Genomic DNA, 14,528 nt, shown 5'->3' on the forward strand with positions numbered 1-14,528 from the left:
GTAATGCAAGTTAGTTATTTTTTCTTATTAAAATCCAAACACAAAGTGAAACTCAAAGCCCAATACAAACTGTAAAATCTGTGAAGACTTGGTAAACGCGTTGATTTACTACAAATAGTACTCTTAGTTATGACATCTATTTTTATTATAATTATGTAAAATTATAAAAAATCTATGACTTATTCATAAATTTTAAATAAAGAAATATTCGAAGAGCTTATATTCAATAAAATAAAAAGTTCCACAGATGGGCTCTTCTTTTAAGGTGAAGGTTTGGAACTTATTCCACCATTCTACTGCCATGTAGGTTGCTGGCGAGATGTGTGGCAGATTTTCATCTGACAAGTGCAGGTTTGCTCGAGAATATAAACAATAAACTAAGAACATTAAAGTTCAGTGTTCCTTGTAATGGTTTGATTGATAAAATTTACATGTTTTAACCACTATGCCATTAGCATTAGCAGCCCGTAAATGTCCCACTGCTGGGATAAAGGCCTCCTCTCCCTTTGAGGAGAAGGTTTGGAGCATATTCTACCACGCTGCTCCAATGCGGGTTGGCGGAATACACATGTGGCAGAATTTCGTTGAAATTAGACACATGCAGGTTTCCTCACGATGTTTTCCTTCACCGCCGAGCACGAGATGAATTATAAACACAAATTAAGCACATGAAATTCAGTGGTGCCTGCCTGGGTTTGAACCCAAAATCATCGGTTAAGATGCACGCGTTCTAGCCACTGGGCCATCTCGGCCCAGTGGCGGTATTTTTAAGTTTTGTTTAAAAGAAACAAAATAGGTACATAACTACTTTAAGTCACTTTTGAATTCATATGGTCAAAGGTATAACAAATTTAGCTAAAAAAAACAACAAATATTCGTAGAAACGTATTTTATTGAATTGATTATAATTTTACTTAACAATCTGTTTTAGCCAATCATCGAAAATTCTCAAAACGGTTGATGATGGTAGGTGGTAGGTTATGAAATTACAAATTTATGAAGAGGCAATCCTAAACGAAACAGTGGTACAATAAATTAAAATTAGCTTATCAGTTTAAATGGATTATTTTAATAGTGTAAATACAACATTATGCACTTAAACTAATGTCTCATAAAGAATAAAATTTGGGATCACTCGATGGTTGAACAAGAAATCACATTGAAGTTTTATAGCAAGATACTATTAAATAAAATCATGGAATATTTTCAAGCTCTCTACATTCTTTTATTACACATTACAGAATAATATATGCTAAAGCTTTAAAGTTTGTATAGAACAGTTGCTAATTATTTTTTATTCAAACATCATTTAATAATTTAAAATTATTAAAGAGTCAGATCATATCATTGTTTTCTTAACATTCTACATTCATTCATTGTTAGCATTCAATTAATAATAATTTTGTTGCTTTGCAATTTCAGTTATGTATGCGGCGACCAAATGTGCAAAAAACAAAATTATTGCATCAACTCTTGCTATAACATTAAAAGTTAATTCATCCATATAAAATTTTTATTATAAGCAATTATGACACCAATTTGTATATGACATTTTATATAAGAAATATTAAAATGTGTTAGTTCAGTCTCACCATATAATACAAACAATTCTTGCTACAAAACCACAATATGACAAATATCTATTTTTTTACTCACTAGTGATTTAAAAAAAATTTTTTTGGATTGTGATTGCTAACATTAGAGAAAGTTAGCTAAGTATTGTGTCTATTTTAAACAGTTATTACGTGCTATAGTATATAGCACATTAGTTTTGCACCTAATCACCTATGTGTTTAAATACTGTCAATTAAATATATACAGTGATATACCTAGTGAATAAAAAACGAGATAAATTTTCGGTAGTTACCCTTAAAATTCACAAGGTATCCTTGCACCTAAGATTACTAGTTGAGATTAAAGTTAGGACCTAATATAATGAGTCTGCATTAGACGAGCGTGGCTTTTTAATTTTTTCTAGATTCTTAATGACAATGTCATGTAAAGAACAATAGCGGTTGCGAATCTCACACATAACAAGCCAAAGAGACAGATACTCCTTCTCGTCTAGTTCCTGAAACAAAGACAAAAATATGCAATTAAATGATAGTTTTTTTTTAAAAAGGTAAGAAGATATTCAAGTGCGCCACCTAATGGCAAGTGGATCTAACCCCCCTCGACACATGCTCTGTAAGTAATATTAGCCCCAAATCAATATGCCATAAACCTTAGGTACGAAGATGTTACGTCCCTTATGCTGGTTACATTTACACAGGTTAATTACCATTGAATCGAGAATATAATAATACTCAGTATTGCTATTTGGTCTTAGAATATATGATAAGTGGACAGGATCTACAAAGATGGACTTTCATAATACCATAATATCAACAGCCTATGTCACACACCTGAACACCAAACTTACTCTATATAATTCATGTGTTAAATCATAAAACAACCACCTATCAAATAGTTGATATATCTCACTCAACATTACTTTAAACATACTTATTTAAAATACCTCACATATTTTTCATTCATCGCATTACATGAACAAACAAATTTTTAATCTTTATTTGTTATTGCCTTAATTACTCTTCTAAAATGTCCTAAGCCAAATGATACAAAATTAAATAACATTTATGGCAATAATATTTAATTTTAAGCTCAAATTGAATTTCTTTTAATAGTTAGTTTCAAAATGTTGTTATCATTTCATTAAAAGTTGTCATTATTTTCAGTTATCTGTACTCATAATGTTCAATGGTTTGTAAGAATCAGAAATTTATCTAGTTAGATGATGCATGTAATAAATGACTGATCATAATTGGATTGTATTACAAAATATAATATTAAAATTTTAATTCAACATGAATTGTATTAAAACATTTTACAAGATACAAGCAAAAAAATTATCAGACTAAACTATTAAATATACTAAAAACCTTTGTCAAAACACTGCATCTTGTGGTATCAATTTTAAGTATATTGTTTTAGTATTATGTACAATTAGGCAACCAAACATAAACATCTTCTCTTTATTTATACAAATTAAACTTACTCTAACAGCTCTTCTGTAGTCATCAATATGTGGATATTTTGCAACCTTGGATACTATCTTTGCTCGTGAAATAAAGTACCGTGAAATTTGGTCAAAGAAAGCTGCAGCTTCCGATTCCACAGATTGTATCTCAGCAAGAGTATCTTCTTGTATTGACACACCAAAGTTATTTCCATCCTCTATTTTTGGAATCATAAATGAAATCCACATTTTAAGCTGAAATGCAAAGAATGTATATTAAAATAAAATTTATAATATGAACAATCCAATATTCAAGTAATAAATAATTTCATATTAACTAATGTCACAAATGATATAACTATAATTTCAAATACAAAATGATAATAGTTTTATTTCTTAAAATATATAATCAAACTAATACTTACTAAGTTTGAGTCTTCAACAAGTTCTCTAATATGAGGTTTGACAAGATGTATTAGATCACTAAGAGGCTTATTACATGGTACTGTTCCATTAGGCAGTGCATACACTCTAGTGCCTTCAATAGTTGAATTACTTGATACCTCAGATGAGTCTATACGCTGCCTTTTAGCATTTGGCTCATTCACAGACTGAGCTGGAGGAGGCACTGGAATGTTTAAGTCCTGCAATAAAGTATTAAAGTTGTAAGTTTAACAAAACAAAACTAAAATTCAAATATTATTCCATTATTTAAAAAAAAAGTACTTTTTGTTTACAAATAAAGTAGATATTCATAAATTAAATATTATTTACCTGATGAACATCTGAAAGATCTCGATTTTGAAAATTTGACGTTTCTAGAAGTTCATTCAACTTTACTATCTTTTCTGGAAATCCTTTTATAATTAGGTGCTCTGCCTTTTGTTTGAGTGAATCTTTATAGTCTTGAACCTGAAATGAAATATTATATATTTAATATTTATTTAATATATCACAAGTCTATATAGCGGACGTATGGATATTATAAAATTATAAATGAATGCCATGAATAATATCACAGACCCCCATGGCCGCACTAACATCGAGGAGGTTATGTTGACTTTACTTCCCAAAAACTACTCTAAAGTAAGACACCAATTTACGGACACACACCTAAATGACTGTCTTTTAAATAATCTTTAGACATTGTTGCAAAAAAGCATGTTGCATAAAAAGCACAATGGATGATACAAACATATTGCTCAAACTTAATAAATGTATGACCACTGAATTATATAGTTTTATCATTACCTTCTTCGCAACGTCTGTCATTGTTTATTAATACTATTATTCGTTTTACAAGTATAAATATTCTGTAATAGAAATTACACAGTTGAAACCGCACAACTTTTGACTCTTTAGTTTGACTCGTGTGCTTGAATGAATGAATAGCTGGAATAATTGGGTGCGTTCACTTGTCCAATCTCAATAATTATTGTAATATTTGTGCATAATACATTTATTATTAATGTAAAATAAATATTCCTACCACATTTGTGTTTTCATAACAATTTATCTCCATTATTAAATCGCTTATTATTAATGAATTGACAACAAAATGTTACATATACTTTTTAATTTTTTTTCTGAATGAATGGCTTTCGAAAGTTTATATTTTAACTTATTTTTTTTATTAAACGTACATTAAGATAGCAATGATATATATATATAATGTTTATATATAAAATTTATTATTTAATTTTTTTTAGCATAGCATTTTGAGCTAAATTAAGTTTTAAATAAAATAGTTGATATCTTAAAGGATAGTAATACACTATCAATATATATATATGTATATATATTAATTATGTACATATATTTTTTTTCAATTAGTACATTAATTCTACTAACTTAAAGATAAGAATCAGAAAGAAAAATTACGCTCAGTTTTGTTCAGACAAATGACAATATAATACGGCTTTCTTACCGTAAAATAAGCTAATTATCAGACTTCACATGCTAAAAATTAAAATAAAATTATATTTAATTATATTTCAGACTATATAGTGGTAAATCTGTAAACCTTTACATTATCCACTGTGTTTTAATCAATCAATTTGAAAATAAGTATCTTGGTAGTTGGTAGCATATATATTGTGCTCAACTAGCATGAAGGGTAAATTTTAATAGCTAACAAAAGAAGGGGAAAGTGTTCCGCTATCCTCAAGTCCCTTCCCTTGGTGCTAGTCACAAAACAATATCCCCTTTCTGAGAAATACTGTCACCTAATATTTGGTTTTCATCATTTCATTTTATAAGGCAACCAGCAACTGGAGTGCACTCACTTCGCGTTAAGATTTCATAAAAAATGTATCTAGGGGAAAACTGACAAGCCTACGTTGAATCGGTTTCTCCTAATTGTCCTTACAGTCAGATTGACAGACGTAATATTTATTATAAGGTAAAAACTATTTAGTTAAATTCTTATCAGTCATTACATTAAAACGTACTCATTGTTCTACTTTTTGACAAATTTATTAAACGTTTTGACATAAATGACATATTGAGTAGTGTTGCACCATGTCAAAATTAAAAACATATATCCTGCTCTAACGTGAATACTTTATATTTTCTATTTACCATTATTCCGCTTTTATAGGTTATAATAATTTTGAAAAAAACATCGTCTCTTAATGCGAGCGATATTGTTGTGATCGCAGACCAAACTTCTACCATATACGACACTTAATTTCAACCAACTCCTGCTCTTAAAGTCATCCAAACGAGGATACAAATCATAATTCATAACAGAAAATAGATTAAGAACCTTAAATAGAGTTTGATTAATTGTTTCAAGAATGACTTCTTTCAAATTTAATTTCACCGGTGTTTCAGATGGGTCCCAAGACAAAGGTATTATCGATATCTTGTATGAGGTTAAATTATTCCTCCGAAACAAAATAAAAAATAAATTAACATTCTCTTTCAAGATGATGAAGAAATTGAATGGTTTGGTAGTGAAGAAATTGTTCCAAATAATCAATTAAAAGATCTTAAAAATTTAGTCAGTCAGGCTAAAATGTTCATATGCGGAGATGTGGAAATAGGACATGTCCTGATTAGCAATATGTTGACGTTTATGAAAGAAAATGGTGTGAAGAATGCCCTTGATCTAGCTGAAAAAGAACATAGTGACCTTATCACTGGCAAATATGAAGGTGACAAATTAATTATTTTAGATTATGTGACTAGTTTGTTAAATTCTAAAACACTTTACAAATAAATTGCAGGAGGCCTAAAGATTTGGGAGTGTACTTATGATTTAGTTGATTATTTAGAAGAAAATAAAGAAACCATTGTATTTAAAAATAAGAAAGTGTTGGACTTGGGTTGTGGTGCTGGTATATTGGGAATATATGCCTTACTAAAAGGAGCCCTGGTGACTTTTCAAGATTATGTAAGTAAATGTATATGTATAATGCAAAATATATATATTTTACAGTAAAATTAGACACCTGGAAAAAAATGAAAAATATACCCCTTATTTACAGAATAAAGAAATAATTGAATATTGTACTATACCAAATGTTTTATTAAACATGGAAGAAGAGCAAATAGATGAAGAAACTAAAAGCAGTAAATTTTACTCTGGTGACTGGGCGTCTTTCGACCAACTTCTTGAAGAATCAGAAAAATTTGATATAATACTCACATCAGAGACATTGTATAATGTTAAAAATTATGACAAGCTTATTGCTTTATTCCAACACAGGTTAAAAGATGAAGGAATAATTTATATAGCTGCTAAAACATATTACTTTGGAGTTGGAGGTGGCATGCGACAATTCGAAACAGCCATTAAAGATACTTGCTTTAAAAGCCAAATTGTGTGGAAAACAAGTAATGGAATACAAAGAGAAATTTTAAAAATAAAAAAATCATAAATTGTTTCATGAAATTATTATTTATAAACCATTACCAATAATCATTATAAAATATAAATTTTTTACTAATATGAAATGGAAGACCTGAGACATAAATAAGTGTTATTTTTGTTCATTTATAAACATTTATGTATAACAGATTAAGGAGATAGTCTTTCGAATACCCATCCATCTTCACCTTGATGTAGAAGCTTTTCATCGGGAACCTCCCCTACTTTAGGCTTTCTAAACTTAATCCTATCATGGAGTCTATCTCTTTGACCTTGCCAAAATTCTACTGCACTTGGTCGTATTAGATAGCCACCCCTAAAAATAAAAGAAAGTTCAAATAAGTTTACAGTATAAAACCAATATAAATTTGGCAATTTCTAATAGATACAAAAATTATCTTAAAGGTATAAATTTACTAATACAAAAATGCTATACCAAAATGCAGGTTTAGGAATCTGCTTTTCAGGTATCATATATTCTGCTTCTAAAACCTTTTCCCTCTCACAAAGCACATCTCTCGATTCAATAGGAGTGCTCTGATAGCTAGTACAAGCTGCAATCTGACTTGGAACTGGTCGGGAATGGAAATATTTGATTGATTCTTCTTCAGAAAGTTTTTCAATGTGTCCTTCAATCCTTACTGATCTGTTAAGTATTTCCCAGTAAAATGTTGCTGCAACATTGGGGTTTTCTTCCTAATAATGAACAAATAAAATAATCTCAAATTCATGAAATTACTACTAAATAAATTTGAAAATAGTAATAGACATACCAATTCTTTGGCTTTTCTACTTCCATAATTAGTGAAAAATTTGAAACCATCTTTTCCATAACCTTTGCATAATACAAACCTGGCTGAAGGTTGACCATCTCTAAAATTAGAAATCCATATTAATATAAAATTATTAAAATTTAAAAATATTTGTATATTCAAATTTAAAAATGTGTATATGAATGTAAAAATAATTCTGTACCAAAACTAAAGAAATATCTAAAATAAGGTGTTAAAACAAAACTTAGACAAATTACTTTGTGGCAGTTGCAAGACACATAGCATTAGGTTCCAAGATCTCTTTTCTCGAACAAGCCTCTTCAAACCATGCCTTAAATTGACCAAATGGTTCTTTTGACACTAGATGTTTTTCTAAAAATGTTTCTTCTCTATCCTTATATCTAATCCTCATGCCTAAAAAACAATTAGTACTCAACATATAAATTAAAATACTGATAACAAAAATTATAATATCAGTAGATTTATTTGTTTAGTATATTCTATTATTCGTGATGAAAGTTCAATATTATTATGCAATGTTTTTATATGTTTGCAACGATTAAGATTCCTTAAATTCACTAAAAAATTTATTATAAATTCTTAAAAATATGATTGAAACGAACCACCAATGTCGATACTCATTTTGCGTACAGTAAGTAGTTTTCTATTGCAGCAAAATTGTATGTACTTAGTTCCCATACGTCTTCCGCTTTGCTAATGATTTTATAACTTTTATATACTTAAGTTATCAAGGCACAATGCTTAAAGTAAGTCTAAGATTTTCTAGCAATATCTTTTAATTACTTAATCTTGAATAGTTTCAGTTATTTCAACTAATAATAAATCAAAACAGTTATTTTCTAATTTTAACGTAAAGTATTATCAAATAGTATAATGATTGCTACATATTTTGCACCTTATCAGTTAACATTAATAAAATTAATTCTTATTTCTTATCAAACTTCTTTGTAGTTGATGACAGAATATACAATTACAATCACTATTATTTAATGAAGTAATCAAAGAGTATGTAAAGTAAGAGTCGGCACTTAGAACACTAGTCCCGAGCTCACGCACACATATATGAACCGTACGAGAAGCACTACCAACCAATTGGAAGTAAAATACGGAAGTACTTACTGCCAACACAACCACTTTTTTGACAACTGTAGGGAGGTGGTGGTGTCGACAATAAATGTATCGATATCGATAAAATAGTAATGTGCTTTAATTGTCGATAAAATAGATAATGTCTGTATTTTTCATTTTATAGTTTTGGATTTAAATAAATAAAAAACACAAACTTTTAACTCAAAATGTAATTTATTTACTTATGTTGTTACAAGCACTTTTAAAATCGTCAAGTGAGTTATAGTCTACTTTTACTTATCATAATTAAGATACAAACAAAATGAAGTAAATGAAATATAATTTTTTACATTAAATAATTGAATAGTTCCTCAACTGCCATTCTGGTATTGATATTGGTACTTTCTGCCAGTACAACTGTAAACAAGGAATATTTATTAAGTAATTGGCATAACAAATATAAAAAAATCATGATCTCTTTCAAATACCAAATAACATTTTATAATAATAAATAACATTAAATATGTATGAAATAAATAGTAATAACACAAATATTAAATAATATCATAATTAACAAACCTTGAATGCATTTAATATTTGTGCAATTATCGAATAATTTAAATGAGTAATATTGTTATCAGTACATACTTAGAATTAGAAATATTATGAATTACTTAATTATGAAAAAATAAAGCAGTAACTTCAATTTTTATATTAAAATATAACAAAAGAATACTTTGTTATATTTTTCTTATTGTTGCATGGTAATAAAAGTAATAGAAAAAAAATGCTTAAAAATTACTAATTATAAATAATAAACAAATTCTTTAATTAATATAATGTAATAATATGGTTAGTAAAATAAAATTATTTGAAATATAAGCAGTTAATTATAATTGCGCTTTAGTTATTACTCAATATCAATATTCAATCCAGTCAGTCTTGAATTGAATCTAGGTATATAATTTAATTGAAATGAAAGAAATATTAATAATATTTAGAAAATAATTAAAATTTAATGTTTGAAATGACATAAAATGTGAAACTGTAAATTAATATTTTTAATAGTATAAGAAATAAATAAATATACAAAAAACTAAATGTTACTTATTAGAAATTGTATTATTAGATATGAATATGAATGTCATTACTTAAGTATAGTTTTTTTTGCATTTCAGCAAAATGAACTTTTAAAATATGAAGAAAGAGAAATAAAGGGAGTTTATTATTCAATATGCAACCTCTTTAATGTGATACTATAGAATAAGAATTTTGTGGAATACACAGGCGTTTTAAGTTCAAGATATCTAGATGATCTTTAATCTCTACTATGCAATTCACATGAGAACTTATGTGCTTTTTAAAGTAATTGGAGGAACACAAACAGTAAAGAATTTAATTACTATAATTTAAATAAACACATACTTCGTTTTTACTTTAATTTACATACCTGAGTCCTTTTTCTTCATTTCATAAAAGGACTTAACATGTAAAGGAAACTCATTCAAAGTATCATCAGATAAAGGTGGTCTAGTAAGCTTCACAGTTGGCACTGCAGTTTTAAGTAAACAATTTCCTTTGGTATTGAAAAACTCAGGCACAAAATGAGAACCACATATATACTTTAACTCATGCAACTTCTCAATCGGCAAATGAATTAAATCTTCATCACCAGTTGCTTTCACCCATAATCGGCATCTGAAAGCAGCATTTATACGTTAAAGTAAGGGTAGCATGCTTCTAAGTTTACTTTTCATAAGTCGGTTCGATTCAAATATACGACCAGATACTTAAGTTTTTCTGTTGTAAACTTGTAAAATTGTAAACATTAAAATGTTAGATGTTTTGATAAATTTAATAATGTGAAGACATAAAATAAATATGGTATTTAACTTACTGATCTGGGTCTAAAGGAAAACTTGAAAGGAGCGTGTTAGACTTGGGTAACTTTCGCACACCACAAATCGCACACTTCCTATAACTGTAATGTCGTATATTCTCCATTACAATACAATTAGTAATCAAATAACACAGTTATTATCAATGAAAATAAAATTTTCAAGATACACCGAACTTCACAAATACGTTGTTAAATTCGAAATGTCGAAAACAAATATGGCTGTTCTCTGTAACAAACTACCAACATTCCGAATGATTTATATCTGTGTGTTGGCTAAGGATTCATAAGTTTTTCGATTCCGTTCTTCAACTAAATTTAAACTTTATTACGTACGTAATAAGGTTAAGATTACATTGCTTTGCAATGTTTTCGACCATTTCTTAGAAACTGTCGCCGCACTGGAAGTAATTTATAACACATTTACATTATAGACTCTAGTGTTGCATGGCAACAAGCATCGACTATCGAATTGTCGATATTTATTACTTATATCACGTAAGGTAAGATACTTAGGCAAACAACCTAATTACTAATTAGAACTCACTATTGAGCTGCTTTTTTGTATTTATATTTAATACATATTTATTTGTAGTTATTAGAGTCGGTATGTGATTAAAGCAGGATTTCATAGGACTTTATTGACAGCTCATAAATTCATGAAATAAAGTAAGGATGTAATTTGAAGAATTCTTAAATATCCGATAAAGTACGACTTCAAAAGGTGCTAATTTCAAATTAGTCTATTTATTACAATAATAAAGTACAACAATAAAGTAATCTTTGTTCAATTTTACTAGGGAATTGATCATTAATATATTATGAACGCTCCTATAGCAACCATATATTATTATGTTTATTTCTATTTTGTAAGTACCCCACTATCACTTGCGAATCATCGTACCAAATGTCAAATATCATTGTCACCGTGTCTTAACGTCACATGTGATATGTCAAAACTTTAAACTTCAAAGCATTTCGGTTTTTGTATACCTACTAAAATACATATATTGTATTGTGTGAAACAATATTCAAGGTTATTTTAAATTGAAATTTTTACTTTAATAACTAGAAAACTATTTTGCCAGCACAATGGAGACTGAATCTGAAGTAATAAAAGAAAAAATTCACACTGAACCGGTGTTAAATGATCCTCGGTACATAACCTTATTAAGTTTGATCGTGCTTTTATTCACTTTCCGTAAGTTTTTTTCATTATATATTATATTTACTACCTTCATTAATTCTACTATATATCATTCATAATATTCGTAAAAATACCTCTATGTATATATGTTTCAGTATTTTGGTGGTGTTTTTCGCGACGTAGACATTTGCGCCGTTCTGTTCTACTTACTGGGCTATCCGATGCCGGCAAGACGCTTTTGTTCGTCAGGTTGATATACTCACAGTATAGACAAACTTTCACATCCATGAAAGAAAATATTGAGGACTACATAACATCTAATGTATGTTTGATAATTATATTATTACATACATAGCATAACAGTCATTTAACTAAATGTCTTAATAATTTAATGCTTATTTTTTGTAGAAAACATTAAGAATTATAGATTTGCCTGGACAAGAACGGCTAAGGAATAAGTTCTTTGATCAGTACAAGAATAGTGCCAAGGCTATTGTGTATGTTGTGGACTCTGTCACTATTCAAAAAGAAATAAGAGATGTCGCAGAGTAAGTTTCTACACATTACTAGCTGTTTGTCAAGTATTCTTATTCTTTCTTGTAAAATTTAATTTTAACATACATCAAATAATTTCAAGTTTTAGGTTAATTATGTTGACTTTCAATATATGTAATTGTATCTGTAGATTTGTTATGATGATGTAACAAATAAACCTACAGGGTTACCTTTGTATGAATAATTTTAAATGTGATTTAAATATTTAGTGGAAATTTTATCGCAATTTATATATACATATATAATGAAATACTAATAAGGTGTCATTCAAAAGATATATAAGTAATTGTTAAATTTTTAAAGCAAAATGTTTCTTCCATGTTATAGTGTAAAGTTTAATATGATATATATGATATATATTTTAACTTTGTTACATTGTTGACTATGATGAAAAATTTGCTTCATATTATGTAAAAACTACAAATAATTTTTAAATATAGATTAATGCAATTTTAATTTTTGAATTTGTAATTAGTGGTACTTTTATAAATACTTAATCCTTAATTATAATGCATTTTTTCAGATATTTATATACAATATTATTGGATCCTGTCATACAGAGTAACTGCCCTCCGTTGCTAATTCTGTGCAACAAACAAGACCAACCAATGGCAAAGGGCAGTCAAGTCATCAAGGGATTGCTTGAAAAAGAAATGTAAGGAAATTATGATTAAATTATATAAATAAAGATAAATGCCCTATGAGTCTTGTAATGAATGAAAAAGTGATATGATGATGAATATACCATTAAGCAAAAAACAACAAGTTTTAAAATGCCTATATAATTTTAATTGTTCAAAACAAGTGCTAGAGAATTAAGGAACTGCTAGGAGTGGATATAGCCTATGTATACTCCCCATATCCCATATGAAGATACAACTTTGTCATTGCTAGGAGAATTATAATCTGTTGAGTTTTAACAATATCATTACTTTGCCTTCATAAAGAATTTAATGTCCAAATAAGGCTGTTCTTGACTCTAGAATTACTAGTGAGCAGTAACTACTCAAATGAGCACTAATATCTACTATATCTATAAGTATTATGTATAATTTCCTTAATAAATTAGTTTCCATAATGATAGTGTAAATTAAATTTTTCTAGTAATCTTGTGCGGATCACCAAGTCCAGTCAGCTGCAATCTGTCGACCCATCACAAACAAGCAACTCTACTTATCTCGGGAAGTTAGGAAAAGATTTTGAATTTTCGCATCTGAGCTGCAAAGTGGAGATCATAGAATGTTCGGCCAACATTGGGGATGATGACAATCCAACTGACATAAAAGCTTTGCAAGATTGGATTTCTAAACTTTAGAAATTTTTTTGAACAAATTTTTTTGTATTCATTCTCTCCTATGTTCTCATTTTCCTATAATGCTTAAAGACTTAACATGTATTTGACATGAGTAATTTTAAGACTAAATTGTTAAAATTCTGCATTTACATATATTTATGCATGAAGTATTTTTTAATAAAAAAATTAAAGCATGTTTTTTTTATTTTTTCATATATTTTATAACACACACATTATGTAGTAAATAATTGCTATGATCACGGATGGTGTAGGATTGAAAGTGGTACAAAATTTTTCTATACATTTTTGTTGTCATAAAAAAATACTTTAAATTTAATTTCGTCAAATTTGGTGAGCGGGAAATGAAATAAAATCAATATATATAAAAACAATATAAATATAAATAAATACAATATAAATAAATACAAACAACTGACCGAACTGAAAAAAAAATAAATGTCAGTGTGGGCCACGTCTTCCAAGAAGACGACAAGCTCGCGAAGTCCAGCGAAGATCTGCTGATGTTTAGTAAAAATATAAAATAACGCCACAATTTATAAAAATAAAATGTAAAAAAAGGCACGGGCAACTGTGAGCCCGTGGATGTTGTATATTAAAAAATTAAATAATTAAAAAAAACAACTGACCGGACATAAATCTACTTGTAGGCTTATACAAAAGTATAGCAAGTTTGAGCGCACAACTCTCATTTCATAAAAATGCTTATTAATAATAAAATATATACTTGGCCTATCTAATCTTCTTTAAATATCTAACTTGTAATTTAGAGCGACCACACTTACTATTTTTAAAACGTACGGAATTCCGCCCGATGTATTAAAATAAGCTTTTTACTATTAATGAAAAATCTGTTGTATAA

The 14,528-nt window shown here is 28.2% G+C and overlaps 5 protein-coding genes across 7 annotated transcripts; 2 read left to right on the top strand and 3 right to left on the bottom strand.

The window, feature by feature from the left end:
* Window positions 1–874: 874 nt before the first annotated feature.
* LOC125068043 (proteasome activator complex subunit 3) lies at window positions 875–4,619 on the bottom strand. 2 transcript variants are annotated; one of them, XM_047677016.1, is made up of 5 exons: window positions 4,509–4,619; window positions 3,794–3,931; window positions 3,445–3,663; window positions 3,059–3,274; window positions 875–2,071 (listed from the first exon to the last, which is right to left on the bottom strand). In XM_047677016.1, exons 1-5 carry the CDS (start codon window positions 4,539–4,541, stop codon window positions 1,928–1,930), a joined length of 750 nt encoding a protein of 249 aa, XP_047532972.1. In that variant the 5' UTR covers window positions 4,542–4,619; the 3' UTR covers window positions 875–1,927. The 2 variants fall into 2 exon arrangements, with proteins under 2 accessions (XP_047532972.1, XP_047532973.1); XM_047677017.1 differs by lacking the exon at window positions 4,509–4,619 and adding an exon at window positions 4,271–4,425.
* A 971-nt stretch (window positions 4,620–5,590) lies between these two features.
* Window positions 5,591–6,910, top strand: LOC125068040 (histidine protein methyltransferase 1 homolog). Its single transcript, XM_047677012.1, has 4 exons — window positions 5,591–5,872; window positions 5,950–6,177; window positions 6,250–6,416; window positions 6,511–6,910. Exons 1-4 carry the CDS (start codon window positions 5,818–5,820, stop codon window positions 6,901–6,903), a joined length of 843 nt encoding a protein of 280 aa, XP_047532968.1. The 5' UTR covers window positions 5,591–5,817; the 3' UTR covers window positions 6,904–6,910.
* Window positions 6,791–8,663, bottom strand: LOC125068042 (pyridoxine/pyridoxamine 5'-phosphate oxidase-like). Of its 2 annotated transcripts, none has more exons than XM_047677015.1 (5): window positions 8,583–8,663; window positions 7,924–8,080; window positions 7,667–7,766; window positions 7,330–7,589; window positions 6,791–7,209 (listed from the first exon to the last, which is right to left on the bottom strand). In XM_047677015.1, the coding sequence occupies exons 2-5, from the start codon at window positions 8,076–8,078 to the stop codon at window positions 7,044–7,046; spliced, it is 681 nt and encodes a 226-aa protein (XP_047532971.1). In that variant the 5' UTR covers window positions 8,079–8,080; window positions 8,583–8,663; the 3' UTR covers window positions 6,791–7,043. The 2 variants fall into 2 exon arrangements, with proteins under 2 accessions (XP_047532971.1, XP_047532970.1); XM_047677014.1 differs by lacking the exon at window positions 8,583–8,663 and adding an exon at window positions 8,290–8,576 and having other exon boundaries at window positions 6,793–7,209.
* Window positions 8,664–9,036: 373 nt separating this feature from the next.
* LOC125068044 lies at window positions 9,037–10,918 on the bottom strand. The gene is made up of 3 exons (XM_047677019.1): window positions 10,653–10,918; window positions 10,206–10,453; window positions 9,037–9,172 (listed from the first exon to the last, which is right to left on the bottom strand). Exons 1-3 carry the CDS (start codon window positions 10,757–10,759, stop codon window positions 9,102–9,104), a joined length of 426 nt encoding a protein of 141 aa, XP_047532975.1. The 5' UTR covers window positions 10,760–10,918; the 3' UTR covers window positions 9,037–9,101.
* Window positions 10,919–11,602: 684 nt separating this feature from the next.
* On the top strand, window positions 11,603–13,844 carry LOC125068041 (signal recognition particle receptor subunit beta). The gene is made up of 5 exons (XM_047677013.1): window positions 11,603–11,853; window positions 11,955–12,121; window positions 12,208–12,347; window positions 12,878–13,009; window positions 13,459–13,844. Exons 1-5 carry the CDS (start codon window positions 11,745–11,747, stop codon window positions 13,667–13,669), a joined length of 759 nt encoding a protein of 252 aa, XP_047532969.1. The 5' UTR covers window positions 11,603–11,744; the 3' UTR covers window positions 13,670–13,844.
* Window positions 13,845–14,528: the final 684 nt, after the last annotated feature.

This window comes from Vanessa atalanta, chromosome 13 (genome assembly GCF_905147765.1).
Source record: "Vanessa atalanta chromosome 13, ilVanAtal1.2, whole genome shotgun sequence".
Taxonomy (NCBI): domain Eukaryota; kingdom Metazoa; phylum Arthropoda; class Insecta; order Lepidoptera; family Nymphalidae; genus Vanessa; species Vanessa atalanta.

What these genes read in the sequence shown, in the direction of transcription:
- LOC125068042 (XM_047677014.1), bottom strand. Translation starts at nt 8,365, where the DNA reads ATGGGAACTAAGTACATACAATTTTGCTGCAATAGAAAACTACTTACT. An exon ending in GTAGAAAAGCCAAAGAATTG is followed by an intron (nt 7,590 to 7,666) that starts GTATGTCTATTA and finishes GTTCATTATTAG; the next exon opens with GAAGAAAACCCCAATGTTGC. An exon ending in ATTCCTAAACCTGCATTTTG is followed by an intron (nt 7,210 to 7,329) that starts GTATAGCATTTT and finishes TTTTATTTTTAG; the next exon opens with GGGTGGCTATCTAATACGAC.
- LOC125068044 (XM_047677019.1), bottom strand. Translation starts at nt 10,759, where the DNA reads ATGGAGAATATACGACATTACAGTTATAGGAAGTGTGCGATTTGTGGT. An exon ending in TTTCCTTTAGACCCAGATCA is followed by an intron (nt 10,454 to 10,652) that starts GTAAGTTAAATA and finishes TGCTGCTTTCAG; the next exon opens with ATGCCGATTATGGGTGAAAG. An exon ending in AATGAAGAAAAAGGACTCAG is followed by an intron (nt 9,173 to 10,205) that starts GTATGTAAATTA and finishes CCTTGTTTACAG; the next exon opens with TTGTACTGGCAGAAAGTACC.
- LOC125068043 (XM_047677016.1), bottom strand. Translation starts at nt 4,541, where the DNA reads ATGGAGATAAATTGTTATGAAAACACAAATGTG. An exon ending in TTGTTGAAGACTCAAACTTA is followed by an intron (nt 3,275 to 3,444) that starts GTAAGTATTAGT and finishes TTTGCATTTCAG; the next exon opens with CTTAAAATGTGGATTTCATT. An exon ending in ACTACAGAAGAGCTGTTAGA is followed by an intron (nt 2,072 to 3,058) that starts GTAAGTTTAATT and finishes TCTTTGTTTCAG; the next exon opens with GAACTAGACGAGAAGGAGTA.
- LOC125068041 (XM_047677013.1), top strand. Translation starts at nt 11,745, where the DNA reads ATGGAGACTGAATCTGAAGTAATAAAAGAAAAAATTCACACTGAACCG. An exon ending in CGTGCTTTTATTCACTTTCC is followed by an intron (nt 11,854 to 11,954) that starts GTAAGTTTTTTT and finishes TATATGTTTCAG; the next exon opens with TATTTTGGTGGTGTTTTTCG. An exon ending in GAAATAAGAGATGTCGCAGA is followed by an intron (nt 12,348 to 12,877) that starts GTAAGTTTCTAC and finishes GCATTTTTTCAG; the next exon opens with ATATTTATATACAATATTAT.
- LOC125068040 (XM_047677012.1), top strand. Translation starts at nt 5,818, where the DNA reads ATGACTTCTTTCAAATTTAATTTCACCGGTGTTTCAGATGGGTCCCAA. An exon ending in TATCACTGGCAAATATGAAG is followed by an intron (nt 6,178 to 6,249) that starts GTGACAAATTAA and finishes AATAAATTGCAG; the next exon opens with GAGGCCTAAAGATTTGGGAG. An exon ending in TGGTGACTTTTCAAGATTAT is followed by an intron (nt 6,417 to 6,510) that starts GTAAGTAAATGT and finishes CCTTATTTACAG; the next exon opens with AATAAAGAAATAATTGAATA.